The sequence below is a fragment of the Perca fluviatilis genome, chromosome 7 (genome assembly GCF_010015445.1).
Source record: "Perca fluviatilis chromosome 7, GENO_Pfluv_1.0, whole genome shotgun sequence".
Classification (NCBI taxonomy): Eukaryota; Metazoa; Chordata; class Actinopteri; order Perciformes; family Percidae; genus Perca; species Perca fluviatilis.
This window is the reverse complement of record NC_053118.1, coordinates 28,497,965-28,519,971: the sequence shown is the minus strand read 5'-3', so window position 1 is coordinate 28,519,971 and position 22,007 is coordinate 28,497,965. Positions and strand designations below refer to the sequence as shown.

The following is a 22,007-nucleotide window of genomic DNA, read 5'->3' as shown; positions in this document are numbered from 1 at the left end:
AGGCCCCTTTTTGTCGCTTTGCTGTGCAGTTATAAGTACAGACTGATCTGTAAAACAGTAATCTCATAATGATTAAAGGAAACGCACATTGTGATGGATTATAGTATCTCCAACAAGTTTGGGTCTTTTTCTATCAGTACGGAAATGGATACCAAAACAGTAAAACGTGAAAGATTATGGTATGATTTGAAAACAAAATATTATAATTTGAATATATATAATGTGAATAGTTGGCATTAATGTGTATATATTCCAGATATAGATTTTACACCCATTTTGATGGGATGTTGTAGCTGCAGAATGAGTCATATAATTTATGTTTTACCTGACAGATAGCTGCTGGTCAAGCAGTGGAACATGATCAGACCTACTACCAAGAGGCATCTGAAGAAGAAGAAGAAGAAGAAGAAGAAGAAGAAGAAGAAGAAGAAGAAGAAGAAGAAAAAGAAGAAGAAGAAGAAGAAGAAGCTGTGGCCAAAGAGCAAGGAGCCCCTGATATCAATGGTGGACCACAAGATGTGGAGTACGCCAACATTGATTTCTCCTTGTTGAAAACAAAGAATCCCAGGACGGCAGCAAAGAACCAAGAGACCACGGAGACAGAGTACGCTGAAATTAAGAAAGAAGTAAAAGAGGAAATAGAAGACAATTGCGGAGAGGAAGGTGATGTGTTGGAAGGCAAAGATGAAGAGGCGACGATCGGGGATGATGAGGAGATAGAACAGTTTGTTCCTGAAGAGGAGGAAGGGGAGGACATGGCTGTGTACTCCAATTTGAAGGATATTATGGGTGAGATTTGAAGACACTTGCATCAAGTCTCTTTGCTCTCATCAGTTGTGATGGATTGATCCAAGGGACTGATGATGGATTGTTAGTGCAACAAATCAAGGTCCTGTAAGCGGTTTCTACCACAGAGGTGTGATATTCAAACGCAAAATTCAGCCTGTGGTAACCGGAAGTGACCAAGACACTTCACTCCTCTACCTGTTAGGGACTGTGCAAATTCATTCATTCAACTAAGGGTGCACTAAAAGTTAGACAGAATTTTTAGAAAGTGTTACTGTGTTAACTTTTCATCAACTTTCCAGATGCACCCTCTCTGCTCTGAGAGCAGTAGTGTACTTTAGTTTGTTAATTATTTAATGAAGATAGCTATGTGCCTTAAGTGTATCTTCTTAATTGCAGACATTTTGATCTACATATGGGGATGTTAGTATTGTTTCAAGACAGACAAAAAAAAAATGGTCTCCTTAAAACTGGGGTGACGTGCATATTTTTATGTAAAATCTTGTAGGATACTCTTGTAGGGTACAGATTTGATCATTATCAAATTATCAAATATGTTTTATCAATATTAATAAAGTTATGAATATGGTTATTAATAACTTTATCAAATCGACAAACAATCAAAACAGGGCACCACCCTGTAAGTCAGGGACCAATAATCAAACTGTGGAACAGTCTCATTTCTGTTAAAATCCTTTAAAAGGATTCAAAGTAAGGGGTGATTTCGAGCACAGACCCGTCCAGCCAGCAATCATTACAATAAGTACACAAATAATCACAAGCAACTGCTAATTAAATATAATAAGATGTATTAACGTCACAATTATCAGTAGCCAATCAGCAATCCTTCAATAATAAACTTATATACCCTTTTTACACTATCACAATCAAAAACAAAGCAAAACAACAACAAAAAAAGCATGTAGCATGGGCACCTCTGTGTCTGTGTGGCGTGTGTGTGTGTGTGTGTGTGTGAGAGTGAAAAGAGAGAGAGAGAGAAAAGGAGGGAAAACACGATTTATGGAACAAACACTTAAAACCTTGATCTCTGGGGTAATGGGACTAACCGCTCTCTTCGTTTTACTCGAGATTCTAACTTAACGTGGCGTTATAGCAGAATCTGAGGTTTGTTTAACGGTAAAGAGCGTTTATTCCCCGTCACACTCTACGAGCGTGCAGCTGACTCAGCTTGTACAGTAATTCCTCCTCGGCGGGAGTTATCAGCTACAGTTCAACACAACTTTCAACAATATCTTGATCAGTGATATTCTTCACAACAGCACATAGGACGCTGCGGTCCGATCACACATTAATGGTAAACAAAATAGCAATACCTTTTTACACATTAATAAACACCCTAGTTCTCAAATCTGCCCAGAACTATAAAAGCCTCTTACTTTTTGGTGTACAGTCCGTTGCTTATCCGGCGGATTTTCCGGTTAACAAAACTGAGTTAACTCTCGCCAGAGATTAACGACCCGTACCGTCCAGGGCAGTGGCACGGAAACACGGTCCAGTCGACTTGCAAGAAAACGCGTTGTCTCTTTTCCTTGAGACGGGGCTGATTTACCCCTCAGCAGATTTGGTGTAACACGGACTTCGTATTCACCAGGACCCTTTTGTATCACGAACGATACAAACGTCTCACTCGACCAGCGAATGATACGATGTTGATTCTCGAACAGCGCTGAACGATGTGTCTTCTTACGGCAATGAAACCACGAAGAGCCCCGAGCTGTGACCTCCGGCTACTTTTATCTCCCCTCCGCCGCCTGCTGGCGGCGAGTGGTGCGTTCAAGGCCAATCAGAAATCCCGAACTCAACGAAGGTGTGAGAATTCGTCGTTGCAGTTCTCAAGCCCTCCACTAGTCTGCCATTTTCCTCATGTCTTGGAGGTACAACCTCCATTTTGGAGACTCCTTTGTTAGGAGTGAGGGGTCACAGGCTGGTGACTTCCCTACTAGGCCGCTCTTTGGCCTCAGGGGAAGCTTCAGGCCTCACAGAATAGTCTTGATCATAACTGTTAGGTTCCAACAGTCTTAAGGATTGTTAAATTACAAATTACAGGTCGGTATGCTGTCTTTAGTTTTTTATTTAATCTATTTTTTTAAACCAATAAAACGCTTGGCCTGATTTGTCTTTATAGCCCTGTTAATGTTCTTGTTTAAGAAGTCATAGATTACTTCCCTTTTTTAATGTGTTACAGGAATTAACTTGACTCACAGTACTAAGAATGAGCATTATCTGGCACATCTTCTTAACCGAAAGCCCACTTGCTTCTACTTAGGATGAAATCATTGAATTGTCAGTAAGAACAAAGCCTTTCATACTTTTAGTACACATTGCAATGTTTTCATGTTCTATATAAGTGTTCAATATACAGGCATATAGTAACTGATAAGGACAAAATTGTTGTCAGTTCCTTGCTAAAAACAGATACTTTTGCACCTAAAGTGTCAATGGGAAGTTATTAGAGAATACAGTTATGCCTTATAAGGCGATATTTAAATGAATAATGACTTCTGCTAATCTTTTCTGAGAATACAACTTAAAGATGTTGCACAATAAACTATAAACCAAAATAACACAATGTTACAAATATAGATATGGTTTCAAAAAGGCTGCATGCAGTTTGAATGAAGATCTATGATTTAGAAAAAATGCTTTTCATGCAGGTATTTAATAGACTTAAACAATGACTGGAGTTGTCTTTTTTTCATACATGAATAAATTAATGATTAAAATAATGACTAGCTTTGTCAACTGGCCAGATATTAACCAGTTATACAGACCACTCACATGCACGCACATTTCACTATGCATATCATGTATTATGCATTACAATGTAGAAGGAAAATTGGTAGATAGGATTGTTGGTTTGTTAAGATGACAACATTTTCTAAATGCACACATATATAGTACTTCCACCTTCTTAAAGTGTCTCACCCCTTCACAGTCGTGAAGATGGTCAAAAAACAAACTTATTCAGTGTCAAAGTTGCACATTAACAACATGATATATTTCATATACCTGTACATATATTTTAGAAATGTTAGCTCTTACTGTGCAAGTGTAAGGAGAGCCAGCAGTGTGTAGAGAAACTTCCTGGAAACTTTCTGTCGCACAAAAAGGGAAGAAGTACAAAAGGAAGAGGAAGAGTCAGAGCAGAGACATTCAGCAGAGACCACTGTGGAGAGAAGAGAGCAGCAGAACAAGACAAAAAGAGGTAATAAAACATTTACCTGGTTTTTAAAATATCCTTTTTAGATCCTCGCTTGTAAGCTAAGGTGTGCATTTAACTCAGATTTTGGGGGATTATAGATATAGCTGCTACAGATAAAGTTTATTTAGCAGTTTTATAGAAAATATATTACAAAGTTCTTGGAAATTAAACATTTTGTGAGACTCACAAGAGGATGTTAGCCACATTTTTTATTGTGACTACAGAAAAGGTGATCATGCAACATCCTGTATTTAAATCTGTGCTGTCAACCGCAGGGATGTTTCTTGTCCAGTTTCATAACCTGAAACATTTAAATGTTTCTAATGTTTGTGCTTCTAAAAGGAAAAGACGGATTGTGCCAATCATTGAATCAGGATGTTTGTTCTCATCTGGGCAACTCTACTCTTCTCTATGATAGACACAGGTATGCATCTTTATTATAATCTTGTCATGATGCCAACATTAAACATACAGTATAAATAAAATTGTTAGCAATAATTTGCCATAATCAATGTCCTCATCATAGCTTTCCCCTTAGCATCTATTGATTCACTTGGAATATGGGATAAATGGTAATAACTATAGTGAAACTATATATGGAATTGACTTTCGTTTACCAACAATAGTATAAATAAAGAAAAATGTTGATGCCTAATTTCCGTTGTATGTTTACGCTGCTGACAACAGCAGATATATAAAAAGACAGAAGTATCCCTTCTTCCTTTTTTAATTAAATACCATGATGTGTTGTCAAAATGTAAATATCTGTCCCTTTTTTTCTTTTACTGTTTACATTCAACAGATGCATCAGTGGGACAAACAACAGTTGCTGGACTCAACACCACTACAGAGGAGACTGGGACTCAGAATGTGACCTGTGAGTAGAACATACCCTACATACCATACCGTACTTTATTCTCACTTCATCCAAAATGTTTGGAAAAGAGATGTGACCTTGTGTAATGTATGATGATTTTCTGAGCTGTAGTAAATTGTATAACATCAACTGTTTTCTAGCAGGAAAATGTAGAGGAGTTATAACATTGAATACAGTGTATTATTTTGTCTCATAGATAGGACTGAGAATTCAAGTGTGAAGGAGGGTGAGACCACTGTTGAGTCTACCAGCAGCAGTGGCGTTAGAGAAGAAAGAAATAACTGTACGATAAAAAACAATGTGGGGGGTAAGTGTTAACAACTGAAATATCTCCCCAACACTAGACCACTGCTTTAAGACATCATTGCCTCATTTAAAAAAAAAAATGCTTTTAAAAGTAGGCAGCAGTGATCACAATTGTTACTTTTTTTTAAAACAATTTGTTTCTTGTTCTTTTGATTCCAGATCTACTCAAGAACTTTTTCACAGCTTTTTATGAACATCCGCAAGTCATCATTGCATTTTTGATTGGGATACTTCTTACAGCAACTATCTGCTGCTTGACCAGAAAATGCCACAGGTACATAAAAAAAAAAATAAAATCTGTTTTCTCTGTATAACTGTGGTGCTTTTTGACATGTATATTGATAAATCATAAAGGACCACACCACTTTTATAGCATGCTTCATCCATTTCACAGCAAATCTTAAATACTTGAAATACGTAAAATAACCGTTTTTCAAGGTATGCCTCAAACATTTTTAAATGTGTTCTTACATGTAGTATATACATGTCGTATACAAAATAATCACTAAAGGGACTATAAACATGAATTTGATTTATCACAGGTAATACTTTTTTTTTTATTCATTGTTATAATAGTGAGCCAGTGTGCCGCCTATTGAGCTGTCTTAAATTCAAGCAATAAATACCAATCAGTTGTTACCTGATAAGTTGTAAAAATCAAAATAAAATGGTTAGCAGTCAGTATTAGCTGATTTAAATAAAGGTTACATAATGTAACACATGTTATGTAGATAATCAATTGTGTGCTGAAACATTCAAAATCACAGGTGCAGTCTATTACATTTAACAAATAAAAGTGATACAATTTCTCTCCAGGAAAAAACCGAAGAGCTCTGGGAATGTGATTGAGACTCTGGAGATGGCGACGACTGAAGCGGGTCCATTGGTATTTATATTAACACAGCTGGTTATAATTATAAATTGTTGTGTTGAGTGATGACTGACAATATTATATGTCACTGATGCACATATTTCATGCCTAGTGTACATACAGTTGTCTGGCTTGTATCAGCTGGCAAATGATATATTATTTCTGAATTGTACCTGACAGATCGATGCTGCTGACCAATCAGCCACTGGCATTGACATGGAACCAAAAGAGGTGGAATACTCTGACATTGACTTCCACTTGTTGAATAGGAAGAGTCCCACAGGGGCAAATGATACACAAGAGACCACAGAGACAGAGTATGCTGAAATTAAGAACAAAGAAATGGAGAGACAAGACAATGGTGGAGAGGGTGGTGAAATGTTGGAGGGCAATGAGGAGGAGGTGATGATAGGGGAAGATAAGGAGACACAAGAGTGTATGTCTGCAGAGAAGCAGGGAGGAGGGGATGTGATGGTTTACTCCAATGTGAAAGAAATAATGGGAGAGGATTAAAACTTGCAGTTAAAGAAATGGACAGATGTTAGGCAGAGGTGGATTTAAAGAGGTCTAGGCAGAAAGGAGGTCGGATGGCAGAGGGGATTGATGTATGTGGGTGAGTTCTTTTATATTTTCTGATGTGATGGCTTCTTATTTGAATGTTTATTGTAAATGGCAATCCTGTGTGTGGTTTTTAACACAGCACTGTGCTTTGAGCCAGAGATCAGCTGACGTTGTCAGACATATCAACACCTCCACATGTTGGGTTTGTGCTATTTCATGTATTCAACTACCATTATTCCATTCTAACCACAGTATCAGGTGACAACTATTTTATGTACAAAGTATTTAATCCACACACATCGCAGCTTCACATGGCCAATCCCCCATCAAGCCACTCAAAACTCAAAACATAAGCCCAGTAAAAAAATAGAAAGCTTTTGTGTGCAAACAAGCTTTGGCATCTTAAACAGCATTTATTAACACTGTATCAGCTAGAATTAACAGCTTCATGAACTAGTTTAGCTTTTCATTACTTGTAGACAATATGTTGTAATTATTATTTAAGAAATAAATACAGCTGACATTGCATTTAAATAAACTAAGATCTAATGTGTCATCTTTTTTCACCTTTATTTTTTACAGGCAAGTCATTAAGAACAAGTTGTCTAAGGAGACAAAAGGGAAGGAAGGCTAAGAGATCAAATACATTAGACATGCATACAGTTTAAAATGGCGTACAATACAATTTAAAGTAACTGCTAAAATTGGCATTACTGTGAAGACATCCTGTTCTAATATACAGGATTTCATTGTGTCTTTTTTTAATACTGTAATTAGATTGAGTTGTTCCAAACAAGTTTCTGCTATGATCAATCAAGCACACAAACAAAACGAAACAGAAAATCAAACTGCAAAAATACTCTCCAGATCAGTGCATGCATTTGTTTCTATTAGGAAACAGATTACTTGCCCTTAAAAAACATGTGTAGCAGGAATCAACCTAACGCTCAGTGCTAAGAGTGAGCAGGAAGTTTCTTGCACAGAAAACACTTTTTGTAGGATTAGGTACAAACTTTGAGCTTTCAGTGAATACAAAAGTGTCTCAACCTCTATAACACTCTCTTGTACCAGTTCTGTAGTGCATGGTCAAAATGCAGACATGTATAGCAACTGGCATTAGCTCATTAGCTGAATATAGGTATAGTCATGTAGCACAACATGAGAACAGGAAGTTATCAGACTGAAAATACAAAAAAAGAAAGAGGCTTAAGGTTCAAATGGAGGAAGGAACCATTTTTTTTCCCACACATGAATATTCTTTGTCCATTATTTCTCAGCTGGCCGTGCAAATATTACCCAGTAATATTGAGCTTTGAATGTCATGTACATCACATTTTGCACAGTACAGTATGCATTGTGCATTATACTGTGCAACATTTAAATAAGTTATATTGGACCAACAAATATTCAGTTCAAACTTAATGAGTCTATATAACATCTGCACAAAGAAAAGATACCATTCATTGGTTGGTTCTCAAGATAACCTGAATTTTTTTGCTCATTGTTTGTGCAATTGCCACAAACTTCCTCTTTGCTAAAGGTTTTGTATCACTTCGCAGTCATGAAAGTGGTGCAAAAACAACAAAAATAGTTTCCTTTTCTTTCAATATTCAGTGCAGAAGGTACAAATTCCCCAAATGATATGTGATGCATATGTGATTAAAATTGCATTAAATTGTGGTATTCGGACGAGAGGCACAACAATAATTTGCGTTTGATGTCTTTTGCACAAAGAGGGAAGAGGTAGAGAAGTGCTAAGAGGATGAGTCGGTTTAGAGCAGATTCACACAGCTGAGAGCACTGGAGTGAAGAGAGCAAGACAACAAGACAACAGGTAAAACACAACATATACCTCATCTGATTTTGTGTGTATCTCTACATTAAATCTATTGAAGTGAATAATTATGCCACGTTTAATACATTTCTTATTTACATTATTATCTTTGGCCTATACATCGCAGAAACCACTGCTATGTTCAGAGCTGTTGTCAGAGGTGTAAAATGAGGCCCTGGGGAAAGTAGTAGTCAAATTTATTATTATCAGCACAGAATAGGTGAACATGCAACATCCTGTATTAACATCTGTGCTGTCAGCTGTGGAGTTGTTTCTGGTCCAGTTTGCTCAACCAAACTTCCTGTATGTTTATTGCACTTTTTGTATAAAGTCTTTGTGCTTTTATAAGAGTTTGTCCCATGGAGGAGTGTCTCACTCATCGAATCGGGATGTTTGTTCTCATCTGGGCTTCTTTGCTCTTCGCTGTGAGAAGCAACAATGCTAATGCAGGTATAGTGTGCAGCTTTATTGCAATCTTGTTCTGACACATAAAAATCTAATGTCAATATTTATTTTTTGAAGCTGCCTACAATATATATATATATATATATATATATATATATATATATATATATATATATATATATATACAGTACAGGCCAAAAGTTTGGACACACCTTCTCATTCAATGTGTTTCTTTATTTCACATATGGAATTCTGTACTTAACAAAAAAGTGTGAAATAACTGAAAACATGTCTTATATTTTAGATTCTTCAAAGTAGCCACCCTTTGCTTTTTTTGATAGCGCTGCAAACCCTTGGTGTTCTCTCAATGAGCTTCATGAGGTAGTCACCTGAAATGGTTTTCACTTCACAGGTGTGCCTTGTCAGGGTTAATTAGTGGAATTCTTTCCCTTATTAATAAAAAAGCAAAGGGTGGCTATGTTTTCAGTTATTTCACACTTTTTTGTTAAGTACATAATTCCATATGTGTTCATTCATAGTTTTGATGCCTTCATTGAGAATCTACAATGTAAATAGTCATGAAAATAAAAAGGAAACGCATTGAATGAGAAGGTGTGTCCAAACTTTTGGCCTGTACTGTATAAACATTCTTCTTACTGATAATACATGTCCTTATACATGTTTCCTTTTGTGCTCCAGAATTGCAGATACAGTTACAGGTATTCAGTAGCTTCTAAAAGCTCTTGTGACCCACACACACTTTACTTTTTGGCGTAAATAATTACCTTTTGAATTATTTAATAATTTGTTTACCAAAGATAAATCCATGGAAAGCTTGAAAAACCTAAGAAATAAGTATTGTGCATGCTTACTTTACTCTACTTAGTTTTAATCATCAGAGAGGAACCTGAAACCATGACTGTCTAATACCATATCTGCATCAGGAAACATATATTGGTCACTCCCTGCTACAAATAACATTGTTTGACCTTTCGCAGGTTCAGCTGCATTTCAGTAAAAGTCTCTCTTCATTAGTAGTAGATGTATTATCAACATCTACATACTCTGTTCCTAATTGTGTCCGTGTGTGTATTTACAGTTGCATCTCCAGAAGGAAGAGAGTGCTCTCAAAATGGAATCTGTGTCACCCTTAGTGAAACAGAAATAACAGCAGAGGCTGGACTCTGTGCTGTGATACCGTGTTCTTTCACCACTGACGGCTTCTCTTCGGAAAATGCAGTTTGGTACAAATGTGATCCTTCTAAACATAACTGTACTGATTTAGACATAACACTCCGCTTGAACAAACCAAATGCTCAGCCTAAGTCTAGAAGACAGGTGTCACTGTTGGAGCCTGATCTGAGTCAGAATAACTGCAGCATCATCATCAATGATGTCACCAAATCAGACTCGGGATCGTATCACCTCACAGATGTTTTTCTGAATGAAACCACAGGACACACATCTCCTAGAGTAACTATCACTGTAACAGGTATGAAGAAAGGAAAATGCTGTATGTTAACGGAAGTGTGAAACTGATGTTTATTTGTTGTAACTTTTTCACACCGACAGCCTTTAGTTCGGTTGAATTGAACTAGAGTTTGTTTGTCCCGCTGGTGCGGTTCGTTTTGGCAGGTGAGAACGCGGCAATCGAACTCGGGTGCGCACCAAAAGCGGACCAAACAAGCGTACCGAGAACTGCTTGAAGACGTGGTCTCGGTACGCTTTCAATCGAACTCTGGAGCGGTTCGTTTGTGATGAGAACGTGATCCATACTCGAACCGCAGCAGAGCAGCAAACTGTAGCAGCTTGCAGTGTTTCTCTCACAGACAGAAGTCTATAGACTTCTGTCAAGCTTGCTGTCTATCACTCGTATCTCTGTGGTCAAACCAGCTGCCGCTAAAATTGGAGACAGACGTCGGCCAGGATATTAGAAGCACTTTTCCGGTGATAGCTGAGCGTTACTGCTCAGCCTCCAACTGAGAGAGATGAAGTAAATGTGACGTGAGCAACCTGTCTGAAAGTTGTAAGTCTTCTGGTAGCTGTGCCAAGAGAAATCTCAATCATTCCCAATCTTGCAGATAGGAGAGCGTATATGTAAGAAGATAACATGGGCACAGGCTAATTATTGCTAACTAAAATGCTAGTTAACATTAGTAATTAAAACTAAACAGCTCATTTAAGTCGAAACTGCCTGCGCTTCTCCTGTAGGCTACTATACGGTAATTCCTCTACTATGTGACCCAATCGTTAGCCTATTTTTATAAAAACGTCTGCTACGGAGCCATAACGTGAGGTACAAGGTAATGGAGCCTTTTATACATTGTCGTGTTTCTTTAGAAATAAACAATGGACAAATAGAGTCTTTAAACGCTTCAGGTGTAAAGTTATTCACTGTCAAATTGACGTCAAAATGAATGTCAGTCAATGGAATGCTAACGGGAGGTGATCGTTTTGTAGCATCAAAATGGCGCCATAGGAGGTTTGAGTTCTGAAGCGAAGCTTACCCCCTGTCAGTACCCGATCCGTTCCACCGGCACGATCCGTTCTGCGCATGTGCAAGATGACACGTATGCCATGACGTAGGCGCAGATGATAATGCTGCGTTCATGCAACCACCACCTCAGAATAACGGCACCGCTTCCACCTGCACGATCCGTTCTGCACATGCGCAAGATGTTAGCTAACATGCTAGCCTCCAGCTAACATTAGTTAGCTAATAGCTAATTCGGGGACCGCTAGGTGATTGCGGTCTGCCGTTAGCCTCCACCGGAAGCTAACGTTAGTTTAGCTAACGGTTAATTTGGCTAACCGCTAGCTGATTGCAGTGGTGCCGTTAGCCTCCACAGTTAAGCTAACGTTAGTTTAGCTAACAGCTAATTCGACGCTAGCTGAGACAGCATGTAAACTTTAAAAGACCCTCAAAATAAAACTTGAAAATAAACGTTAACATATATAACAGCTGTTACGTCAGTTCTACTTTACTTGTGCTCATTTAAAATACAATCAGTCAATTCTTGTCTTTATTGTTATTACTGTAAAGTCTTAATTTAGCTGTAGCCTGCTTTTCCCATTATGTTTGACTTAACGTTATTTTAGACTGAATGGCATGAACGCAGCATTATCATCTGCGCCTACGTCATGGCATACGTGTCATCTTGCACATGCGCAGAACGGATTGTGCAGGTGGAACGGATCGGGTACTGACACCCCCTTGACGCCGGCAGAGCAGAGCGAAGGAGGACTCAGGACCTTGTTCCTGTATTTACTTTCTTGCTCCCTCCCCCAGACATATCCGACCAATAAGAGGGCTGGACGTTCTTGCCTGACGCATTTTGGTACGCTTGGAGGTGTGAAACCAAACCAAACCAAACCAAACCGACCGAGGGCAAATCGCTCCAAGTTTACTAACTCACCAACTGATTTGGACCAAGGCAAACGAACTAGGCGTGAGAAAATGCATACTCTTGGAACTACGTAAAGCTATGTGCTATAGAAATAATGTCTGGCCTGTGTGGGCAGCACCACGGTAACTGAACGGTAACACCAGTGATAGAGCAAGTTTCATTTTACACCTGCCATCCAAATTGCCCCTTTGAAATATAAAGCAGAATAGATTATTATATAAATTTCCTCCGCAGAGGAGGAGGGTCTGGCTATGCGAGACTATACTTGAAGTGAATAATAACATTCATATCTGCTCACTTGATCCTACCAATGGACTACATCACCCTGATTTTCTTTTTACTGTATATTTTGTGCCACTTTAGATCTGACCCAGAAGCCCACAGTGGTGATTCCTCCTCAAAATTGTACTTTAGTACAGTACTTGAGTGAATGTATTTTCATTCCACCACTGCCCCCACTGAATTGTTTTACAAATAATATGATTATTTTAGCCCAAATTTAAGTTGATAATGACCTCCAGGCTGCTCTCCTGATTCCACTCATAGACTGCTCTCCCTTTAGGTCTGACCCAGAAGCCCACAGTGATGATTCCTCCTCTGACAGAGGGACAGCAGAGCACACTGAGCTGCACTGCTCCTGGTCTCTGCTCTGGATCTGTTCCTGAAATCAGCTGGACGTGGAGAGGAGCAGGAGAGAAGGACTCTCACATCACAGGAAACATCACTGCTTTCAGGACTGAGAATCTGACTGCTGTCACTCAGAGACACAGCTCAACCCTGACCTTTAACTCTTCAGCTGAACACCACGACACCAATGTCAGCTGTAAGGTCAGCTTCACCAACAACATCACTACAGAGGAGACTGTCACTCTGAATGTGACCTGTGAGTAAAACATACATACCATATATAGCGTACTTTAGTTTCATTATTTTCAACAGATGTGCTGTCATGTCATTTCTATGGTTTTCTCAACTCTGTTGAATTTGACATCAATTGTATTCTTGGTGGAAAATTGGGAATTCAGGGACGTTGTAAATATTGTCTATAATCAGTGATGGGAATAACGGCGTTATAAATAACGGCGTTACTTTTTTTCAGTAACGAGTAATCTAATTGATTACTCTTCCCATCTTAATAACGCCGTTACCGTTACCTACTGCCAAAAAATGCGGCGCGTTACTATATTTGAAGCTTTTTTTTTCATCAGACCAACTAGATCTCTGAGTCTGAGCCGGGAAGCAAATACTTTTTTTGACTGTTCTTCCTTGGTTAGTGGGCAGTGCACGACGCAAGCGCATACATGCTGATGATTGGCTGAGGTTGAGTGAAATGTCATTAAGCCAATCAGAGGTAGAGTTGGGCGGGTGTTCGAAAGCACGCATAGTCAACACACAAGAACAACACAAGCGAGTCAGTCAACGAGAGAAACAGGTATGGTGTTATGAGATCAACGAGAGGGTTAACTTTTCCTGCTACAGATTTTCCACCGTGGTCAAAAAGAACAGTAGCCTGACAAGCCAGACCCACATCCCCCTGGCTGCAAAATAAATTTGCTGCCACTAGGGTGCGTCTAGATTTATAGGCTATTATTTGACTCTAGAGTCGGTACTCCGTCGAAAGCTAATCGCCTTTACTATCTCACTTCTCCCTCGCTCTATCACCTACTCCACACACACACACACACACACACACACACACACACACACACACACACACACACACACGTATAAACATCAGGCCACTTATGTTATTTGCACTACAAAAAGTGTATGTATTTGTTATTTATTTTTGGTATAGTGCTTAACAAGCATAATTAAATTTTGCCCAGTTGTGGCCTGTTGAGGTGTTGTGTTATTTGTATCGATCCACTATATCTACATACATGGCATTTGATTGGAGGCTAGTCGCACTTTGTCCCACAGCAACATTAAAATAGTTTAGATTTGTGTACATTGTTTCTGTTAATAATGTATTGTATTAAGTGTCCATTTCATTATAATATTCAGATTTATCATAAATAATTGAACATGCACATGTATTTTAAGTTCCATTAAAGAGGGGTGGAGGTGGGGTCACATTTGAGCATTTAAAAATGTACTTGAAAGTAACGCAATAGTTACTTTCTGAAGTAACTAGTTACTTTCATAATTTGTAACTGAATAACTAATTTAGTTACTTTTTGGAAGAAGTAACTAGTAACTGTAACTAATTACTTTTTAAAAGTAACTTGCCCAACACTGTATATAATACAGTATATCCTTTTTTGTCCTAGATGTGAAGGAAGTTAATATCACTGGGGATACAAGTGTGAAGGATCGTGAGACTCTGAATCTGACCTGTAGTGTTGAAAGTTTCCCTCCATCTCTCATCACCTGGACTAAACTCGGCTTGAACAGAACCCTGAACAATGACACTGGAACAGCCACTCTTGTCATCCCTAACGTGACAGCAGAATATTCTGGACAGTACATATGCACAGTAAAACATCAGAACAACACCCTGACGGAAGAAGTAAACATAACAGTGATATGTAAGTACACAGTACTTAACACACGCTTATTATGGTATTTTAAGGTTTCCAGGTGGTTTCCAGCCTGAGATTGGAACCATGTAACAATTTGTGTGAGGTAGATTATAAAATTCTGTTTAAAATGTTGTCTTGAAGATGCAAAGAAACCTGTGATCACTGGAATGACAACCGTTAAAGAAGGTGAGGCTCTAAATCTGACCTGCGGTGTTGAAAGTTTTCCTCCATCTGGTATCACGTGGACTAAACGTGGTTCCAACAACAACCTGCAAAAAGAAACTAGAATCATACTGCAGAATGACACGGGATCAGCCACTCTTGTCATCCTTAATGTGACAGCAGAATACTCTGGACAGTACATCTGTACAGCAGAACACCAGATCCCTACCCTGACTACACATGCTGATGTAATTGTTACATGTAAGTATGGCTGTATAGTCTCGCTTGATATATGTTTATATCGCCTTACTGTATGTTTGCTGTGTTGTTGAGATTCATCTTTTCTGATGGTTCTATGAACTGTGTTGGATTTTAACAGCATCAACTGTGTTCTTGCAGGAAAGTGTGGAATTTAGGGGCACTGTAATACAGTCAATCATTTTTTGTCCTAGATGTGAAGAGAGTTACGATCACTGGGAATACAAGTGTGAAGGATCGTGAGACTCTGAATCTGACCTGTAGTGTTGAAAGTTTCCCTCCATCTCTCATCACCTGGACTAAACTCGGCTTGAGCGGAATCCTGAACAATGACACTGGAACAGCCACACTTGTCATCCCTAATGTGACAGCAGAATATTTTGGACAGTACATATGCACAGCAAAACATCAGAACAACACCCTGACGGAAGAAGTAAACATAACAGTGATATGTAAGTACAAAGTAAAACTGTTCTTTCACACGCTTATTATGGTATTTTAAGGTTTCCAGGTGGTTTTCAGCCTGAGTTTGGAACCACGTAACGATTTGTGTGAGGTAAATTATAAAAGTCTGTTTGAAATGTTGTCTTGAAGATGCAAAGAAACCTGTGATCACCGGAATGACAACCGTTAAAGAAGGTGATGCTCTAAATCTGACCTGCGGTGTTGAAAGTTTTCCTCCATCTGTTATCACGTGGACTAAACGTGGTTCCAACAACAACCTGCAAAAAGAAACTGGAATCATCCTGCAGAATGACACGGGATCAGCCACTCTTGTCATCCTTAACGTGACAGCAGAATATTCTGGACAGTACATATGCACAGCAAAACATCAGGACAACACCGTGACGGAAGAAGTAAATATAACAGTGATATGTAAGTACACAGTAAAACTGTTTTTAAACTGAAGATTTGCAGTTGTATTACCAAGGAACTGAAACTTGAAAAGCTATGAATTCAAGAGCAGAGAAGCACCTTTTCCTAATCTACCTAAATACATGCTGATTAACTTTCACAGCGCCATGTCTTTAAATGTACAGTGAAGTCTAAAAGTGCTAATGTTAAATGTGGGCTACTGTACACTGAATTTAGAAATTAATTTAGAGAATAATTAAGTTGTAAGATATTGTGCTCTGACCAGCAAAATCAGCTTATTTAACTGTTTAACTTTTGTTTTCAGCCTCAGACTATAGCCATAGGTCCTGAATAACTACATAATTGCTACATGATCAATTCAATTCAATCAATTCAATCTCTTCAAATTTCTTTGTCTCAAAGATGTGAAGAAATCTGAAATAACTGGAAAGACGACTGTAAAGGAGGGTGATGCTTTAAATCTGACCTGCAATGTTGAAAGTGTCCCTCCGTCTCTTGTCATGTGGACTGAAGTCCCATCCAACCAAAACCCGAACAAAGGAGCCGATACTCACCTGCAGAACAACACTGGATCAGCCACTCTTTTCATCCATAATGTGACAGCTGAACATAATGGACAATACATCTGTACAGCGAAACACCTGGACACAACTCTGACTATGCATGCCAAAGTCACTGTGACTTGTAAGTAGACTTCTAAGTAGATCACCTTATAAAGAAAAATGATCACTCATATCTAGGGTTGGGTACCGAATTCAAGACTTTTAGGCACAGACCGAATTGCCTCTAAAGTATCGAGTATCGAAAAATGACTCTTCATCATGGGCGATTTTAGACCCTTTTTAGGTGGGCTTAAGCCCCCTTAAATTTCATCTCAGCCCCTCTAAACATTATGATAATAAAAAACATATATATATTTTTTAAATCAATTTTGGTGCTTCAAGTGAGAATTTGCAAACTTGTCAGTTGTAGTGACATTGGACAAACAATTATAGGTTCAAAGGGCTTGAAACAGGTTTAATATCCTGTGTTCCTGAAAGTGTGAATTATATACTGGCCGTTCCCAACCTGGCGCGCCCGGATTTATAGCGCGCCAGCCGAGGTCGCGCACCACTCTTTGTTTTTCAGCGGCGCGGAAACAGGAAGCACGAACAAGTTCCTGGGCAACCGGATCATGAACTGGATGCCAGTACTCTCAGAGTGACTGCAAGTCTCTCTTGTAAACTTACTGGGTTAAGATGAGTTCTTTTATGGCGAATGAAAGGCTTGATCCGACCATGTAGGTCATTGAATCAAAACGAAGCATTGATGTCAATGCTGCTGCCAGTTCTGCCGTTGTTTATTTTTCTTCTTCTTCTAGTCTGTAGAAAAAGAGCAAAGTCGGTGGCCTTTCCTCATTAGCACCACCTCTGTTCAGGAGAAGACTGCAACTAGGGTTGCGACCACCAGCGTGGGTATAAATAGTTTAGCGGGAGGGGGTTAACACTTTTGCAAAGCACTGTATCCGTGTTACATTCTCATTAGGGTCTGAGCCCCCTAAAGGTCTGATCCTAGAATCGCCCCTGCTCTTCGTTCAATACCCAATTTAAATACCTAAGGAGTAAATGTCATCAGCGTCAGCGGGCCTAGATGCAGCATGCTTCTACCAAGATCTAATAATGCTGGTGATTGGCTGTCTAACATTACACATCGTAGAGGCAGGCAGGAAAAAGTCTACGTTACTCACAGAGAAGTCATTAGAGAGAGTCATTACGGAGCTCACGTAGTAGGAGCTGAAAAATAAATAAAAATATTTGTGCCGTAATGTGCATTGTTGTCATTTTTGCTTTGTTTTATAAAATTGGTATTGAAAAAGTGTTGTTTAGGAACCGGTATCGAGGTCATTTGAATGATTCCCAGCCCTACTCATCGTCAGCTTACTGTGTGCTTTATTTGATGTTGTTATTTTTTTGCAGTTTATCCAAAGATCCTAAACAGTTCTGGATGCATAAATCAGTCGGAGGTTCTGACCTGCGTGTGCATCAGTGAGGGGTTTCCTTTACCCACCATCACATGGCCGCTCTTGGAAAACCACACTAGGTACTCTGTCATCACCACGGTGTCACACCACACAGTCAACAGCACCGTCACCCTAACTGTAAAAGACCACAGCAACACTTCTGTTGAGTGTGTCAGCAGCAATCATAATGGAGAAGTAAAACGAAACCTCATCCTGAACAAAGTAGAAGAAGAAGGTACCTGCTCAGTCTTTAAATGTTTTCTTTAATCTTCTTTTCTATTTGGACAACCAAGAAGCAGCAGTGGCCTTCATTTTGAATATCTTTTTCTTTTTCATTTTTTATTTAACAATTTGTTCCTCTTGATTCCAGATCAAAACATGAGTGTCAACGTGTTAACAATGATTACACGGCTGGAAATTATCATTGCCTTTTTGATTGGCGCTCTTCTTTCTGCAATCATTTGCTGTTTGGTGAGAAAATGTCACAGGTACATTCTGAAGTTCTAATTCATGTCTTGTTATTTTTACTTTCTTTGCTGACAATATTGAATATTCCAGGCTTTGTTTGATGTATAATGTTAATTCATAATTCATAAAAAATAAACAGAACATATCAGAAATTTTGACAGCATGCTTTGGAAATGGTCAATGGAAAATAATTGTTATTGAAGCAGGCAGGCCAAAACATGCTAAACTACTGGAATGGTCCTTTAAAGTTTGTTCTAATGAGGCATTAATAAGCTTTGCACATTATTTGTATGTTAATGTTTGTGCTCATGTTTGTGCTCTTTTAAAACATTTCTCCTCAGAAGAAAACAGAGGGTCTATGTAGATATGGCTGAGACTCTGGAGATGATGACACTTAACGGGGATCCTCTGGTATTTATATTCACAATTGGTTATATACTGTATTTTGGGTAACACTATTATAATAGTACATGAATAAATCATGAATGGGGCAGTGGTGGCCTAATGGTAGCGAGCTTGTGACCGGGAGGGCGCCGGTTCAATCCCCAGACCGACAGGATAAAATCTGTGTGGGGAAAGTGAAAGAGCAGTGCTTGTCCTTCCCTCATTCCCACTACTGAGGTGCCTTTGAGCAAGGCCCTTAACCCCTGGAGCTGCTCAGTGGCCAGCAGATCAGACTGTGGTTGTACTGGGCGGCTTCCAGGCATGAATGTGTAACTGTGTGAATGTGACAGGTCGTTGTTGCAAATGAGAATTTGTTCTCAATCGACAAATAAAGGTCAAAATGAATGCATCAATTAAGGTATTTGAATCAGCAGGATTTCTGATTTATTAATGATGTTCATGTCTTCTTTAAAAAAAAAATTTGACCAGTCTCAGCAGTGTACATATATTCCAAAGAATCGTAGTGTTGTAATCATTGTTAACTGAACATTACTTCTTCATTACTTCATCATGTTTGTGGCCCTTCAAATAAAGTGCTGACCTGTTCCATCTTTAACATTGATAAATAAGATACGATTAATGGAGGCATAAAATTAAATGTATAACAGTAATTCCTGAGAACAATGTTTCCTCAAATAGGATATTTATGAATTTTACTTTTTACTCACTTCTAAGTGTCTGAAAACCAGAAATGTCTTGACATTTTTTATTTATTTGAGGGGTCACAAAGATGATTGCTGCATATTCCACCATTAGTAAGTATGTTTAGTTTATCATGATTACAACACTACAATTCAGTTTATTTAGCCTGCCACTTTAACTACAGATTTACCTATAAGAGGACATGCACATCATTAATAAATCAGAAATCATAATGATTTAAAATACCTTAATTGATGACTTAATTAACGTATTCCTGCATAAAGTCGTGCATTAGATACTATTAATCCTTGTACATTACTGATAGTTCATGAAGTACTACATGAATGAATTCATGCTTTTTCATGCATGAAGTCATGCATGAATTCCTGATAATTCATGCACCATTATTATAAAGTGTTACTGTATTGTACATTAAAGCCCCAATGTGTAGGATTTGCATCAGACGTTTGGGACACCTAGTTGAATCGAGTAGCTTCAGTAGCTTCTTCATGTTCTTGTTGTTCTTTTGAGGATTGACAATTTGTTTGTGTAGTAGAAGCTGACAAACGACTACCATTTCTTTGTTGCTCCTGACAGATAGATGGTGGTGAAGCAGTGGAAGATTATCAGGCCATCGACCAAGTGGCAACTGAAGCGGGCGGAGCTGTGGTGGCGGACAAATCGGATGTGGAGTACTCCAAGATTGATTTCTCCCAGATTAAAAGAAAGACCCCAACAGAGGCAGGGACTGCGCAAGGGACCACAGAGACAGAGTATGCTGAAATTAAAGAATCAAAGAAAATGAAAGAAGAAGCAGAGGAGACACAAGAGGAAGAGGGTAGAGAGGAAATGATTAGGGAGGGTGAAGAGACAAAACACTGTGTATCAGAGGATAAGGAATGTGAGGTCATGGTACTGTATTCAAATGTGCAGGATATAATGAGTCAGATTTGAGCATAGTGTTGCTTAGTTGTTTGAGGACAAAGTTACTAATGTAATTTGCTCTGATGAAATGGCTTCTTGCTGTTTATTATTTTCCTGCTATGGCACTGTGATTTAAAAAAAAAAAGCCAAACTAAGCATGCGGTGCACCTCAAATGAATGAAGACATCGTGTAACTGTCATAATCAAGTTCAAGTTATATGGTGAGTCAGCTCTGTATAGCAGCGCTGACCACTGCACAGCAGTTTATAAAAGGTGGTATTAGCATAGTATATATTTTTATTCTTCTTTATTTAAGAGTGGCAGTCATTCAAAAGACATTGCTACCACAACATCAGATGACATATAAATACATATTACGTGTACAAGAGCTCACAAATTAAAACTCTGTAAAAACAAACAAACAAACAGAAATGTGAAAAGTACAATTAATTGTTTCCAGACAGTTGCTGTACTGTGGTGTAACTCTGTGTAGCCAGCTGGTTGCCTGGCAACCTCAGGGAGTCAATGCAGTCAGCTTTTACAGTTACAGTTGAGAGAGTCTGAAATAAATGAAATGATAATATGAATGGGTATTGAGTGAAGCATTACTACTTTCTTGACACTAGCTAACAGAGGACCTGTGCACACCTTTGACTTAGTTACTATCGGCAAGACAAGACCAACAAATCTAACAATTACTTTGTATTTCAAATAAACTCATGTATATTGGTGTAAAAAAAAAATCCCCAGCACTTTATGTTGCTGTCACAAAAACAGGAAATCATTGTGTGAGAGGATGTGGGCCTAAAATAGCATCTGAAACCAGGTGTTGGGTGTTTTGCATAATGGGTTCCTCTTTAATAAAAGAAAAGACAGCAAGATTCTGCAGCTTGGCTCCTAGGTCACATACTGTACAGTATACACTCATTCCTCAACTTTATAATTATTACTCTGTTCCTCTTTATTAATGCTTTTACAAGGCATATGTGGGGAAACCGAAAATTCATAATACAAATTTAATAATACAGGAAAAGAAAATGAAACATACCGTATAGGCATATTTCTGATTTTGTATGTATCAACATTAAAGAAGGGAGATACCCACATTCAGTAAACAAGCTTTTTGCAGGTTCTGTTTATCAACATTACCCAACAAGTGTTACATACCTAAATTACAAAATAGGTGGTCTGTCCTTTAATTCACACATAGAGTTTATACTAAAATCAAATGTAAAAGTTAATTAAAAATACTTGCTTATGTCTTTGAGTTCTTGACCGTTGAAAGTGTAGAGGGACATGAGTTTTTGTAATCCTTTCTTGGATAACAAGTTATTAGTGAATATTTGCTGTGTAATGAGAATAATGTAAGCTGTAAAAATAAATGTTAACTTTACAATTATCTTTATTTAAACGTGTTTGAATCTTTATGTATGTGCTTG

At 38.4% G+C, this 22,007-nt stretch overlaps 2 protein-coding genes across 4 annotated transcripts; both read left to right on the top strand.

The window, feature by feature from the left end:
• The first annotated feature begins 3,892 nt into the window (after positions 1-3,892).
• LOC120562554 lies at positions 3,893-7,100 on the top strand. The gene is made up of 7 exons (XM_039806296.1): positions 3,893-4,012; positions 4,352-4,433; positions 4,812-4,886; positions 5,083-5,193; positions 5,352-5,466; positions 6,009-6,078; positions 6,244-7,100. Exons 2-7 carry the CDS (start codon positions 4,385-4,387, stop codon positions 6,574-6,576), a joined length of 753 nt encoding a protein of 250 aa, XP_039662230.1. The 5' UTR covers positions 3,893-4,012; positions 4,352-4,384; the 3' UTR covers positions 6,577-7,100.
• A 1,099-nt stretch (positions 7,101-8,199) lies between these two features.
• On the top strand, positions 8,200-21,932 carry LOC120562549 (sialic acid-binding Ig-like lectin 11). Of its 3 annotated transcripts, none has more exons than XM_039806285.1 (13): positions 8,200-8,458; positions 8,808-8,908; positions 9,963-10,355; positions 12,833-13,153; positions 14,544-14,801; positions 14,937-15,218; positions 15,410-15,667; positions 15,810-16,091; positions 16,494-16,775; positions 18,047-18,325; positions 18,461-18,578; positions 18,903-18,969; positions 20,242-21,932. In XM_039806285.1, the coding sequence occupies exons 2-13, from the start codon at positions 8,818-8,820 to the stop codon at positions 20,596-20,598; spliced, it is 2,988 nt and encodes a 995-aa protein (XP_039662219.1). In that variant the 5' UTR covers positions 8,200-8,458; positions 8,808-8,817; the 3' UTR covers positions 20,599-21,932. The 3 variants fall into 3 exon arrangements, with proteins under 3 accessions (XP_039662219.1, XP_039662218.1, XP_039662220.1); XM_039806284.1 differs by having other exon boundaries at positions 18,900-18,969; XM_039806286.1 differs by lacking the exons at positions 8,200-8,458; positions 8,808-8,908 and having other exon boundaries at positions 10,056-10,107; positions 18,900-18,969.
• Positions 21,933-22,007: the final 75 nt, after the last annotated feature.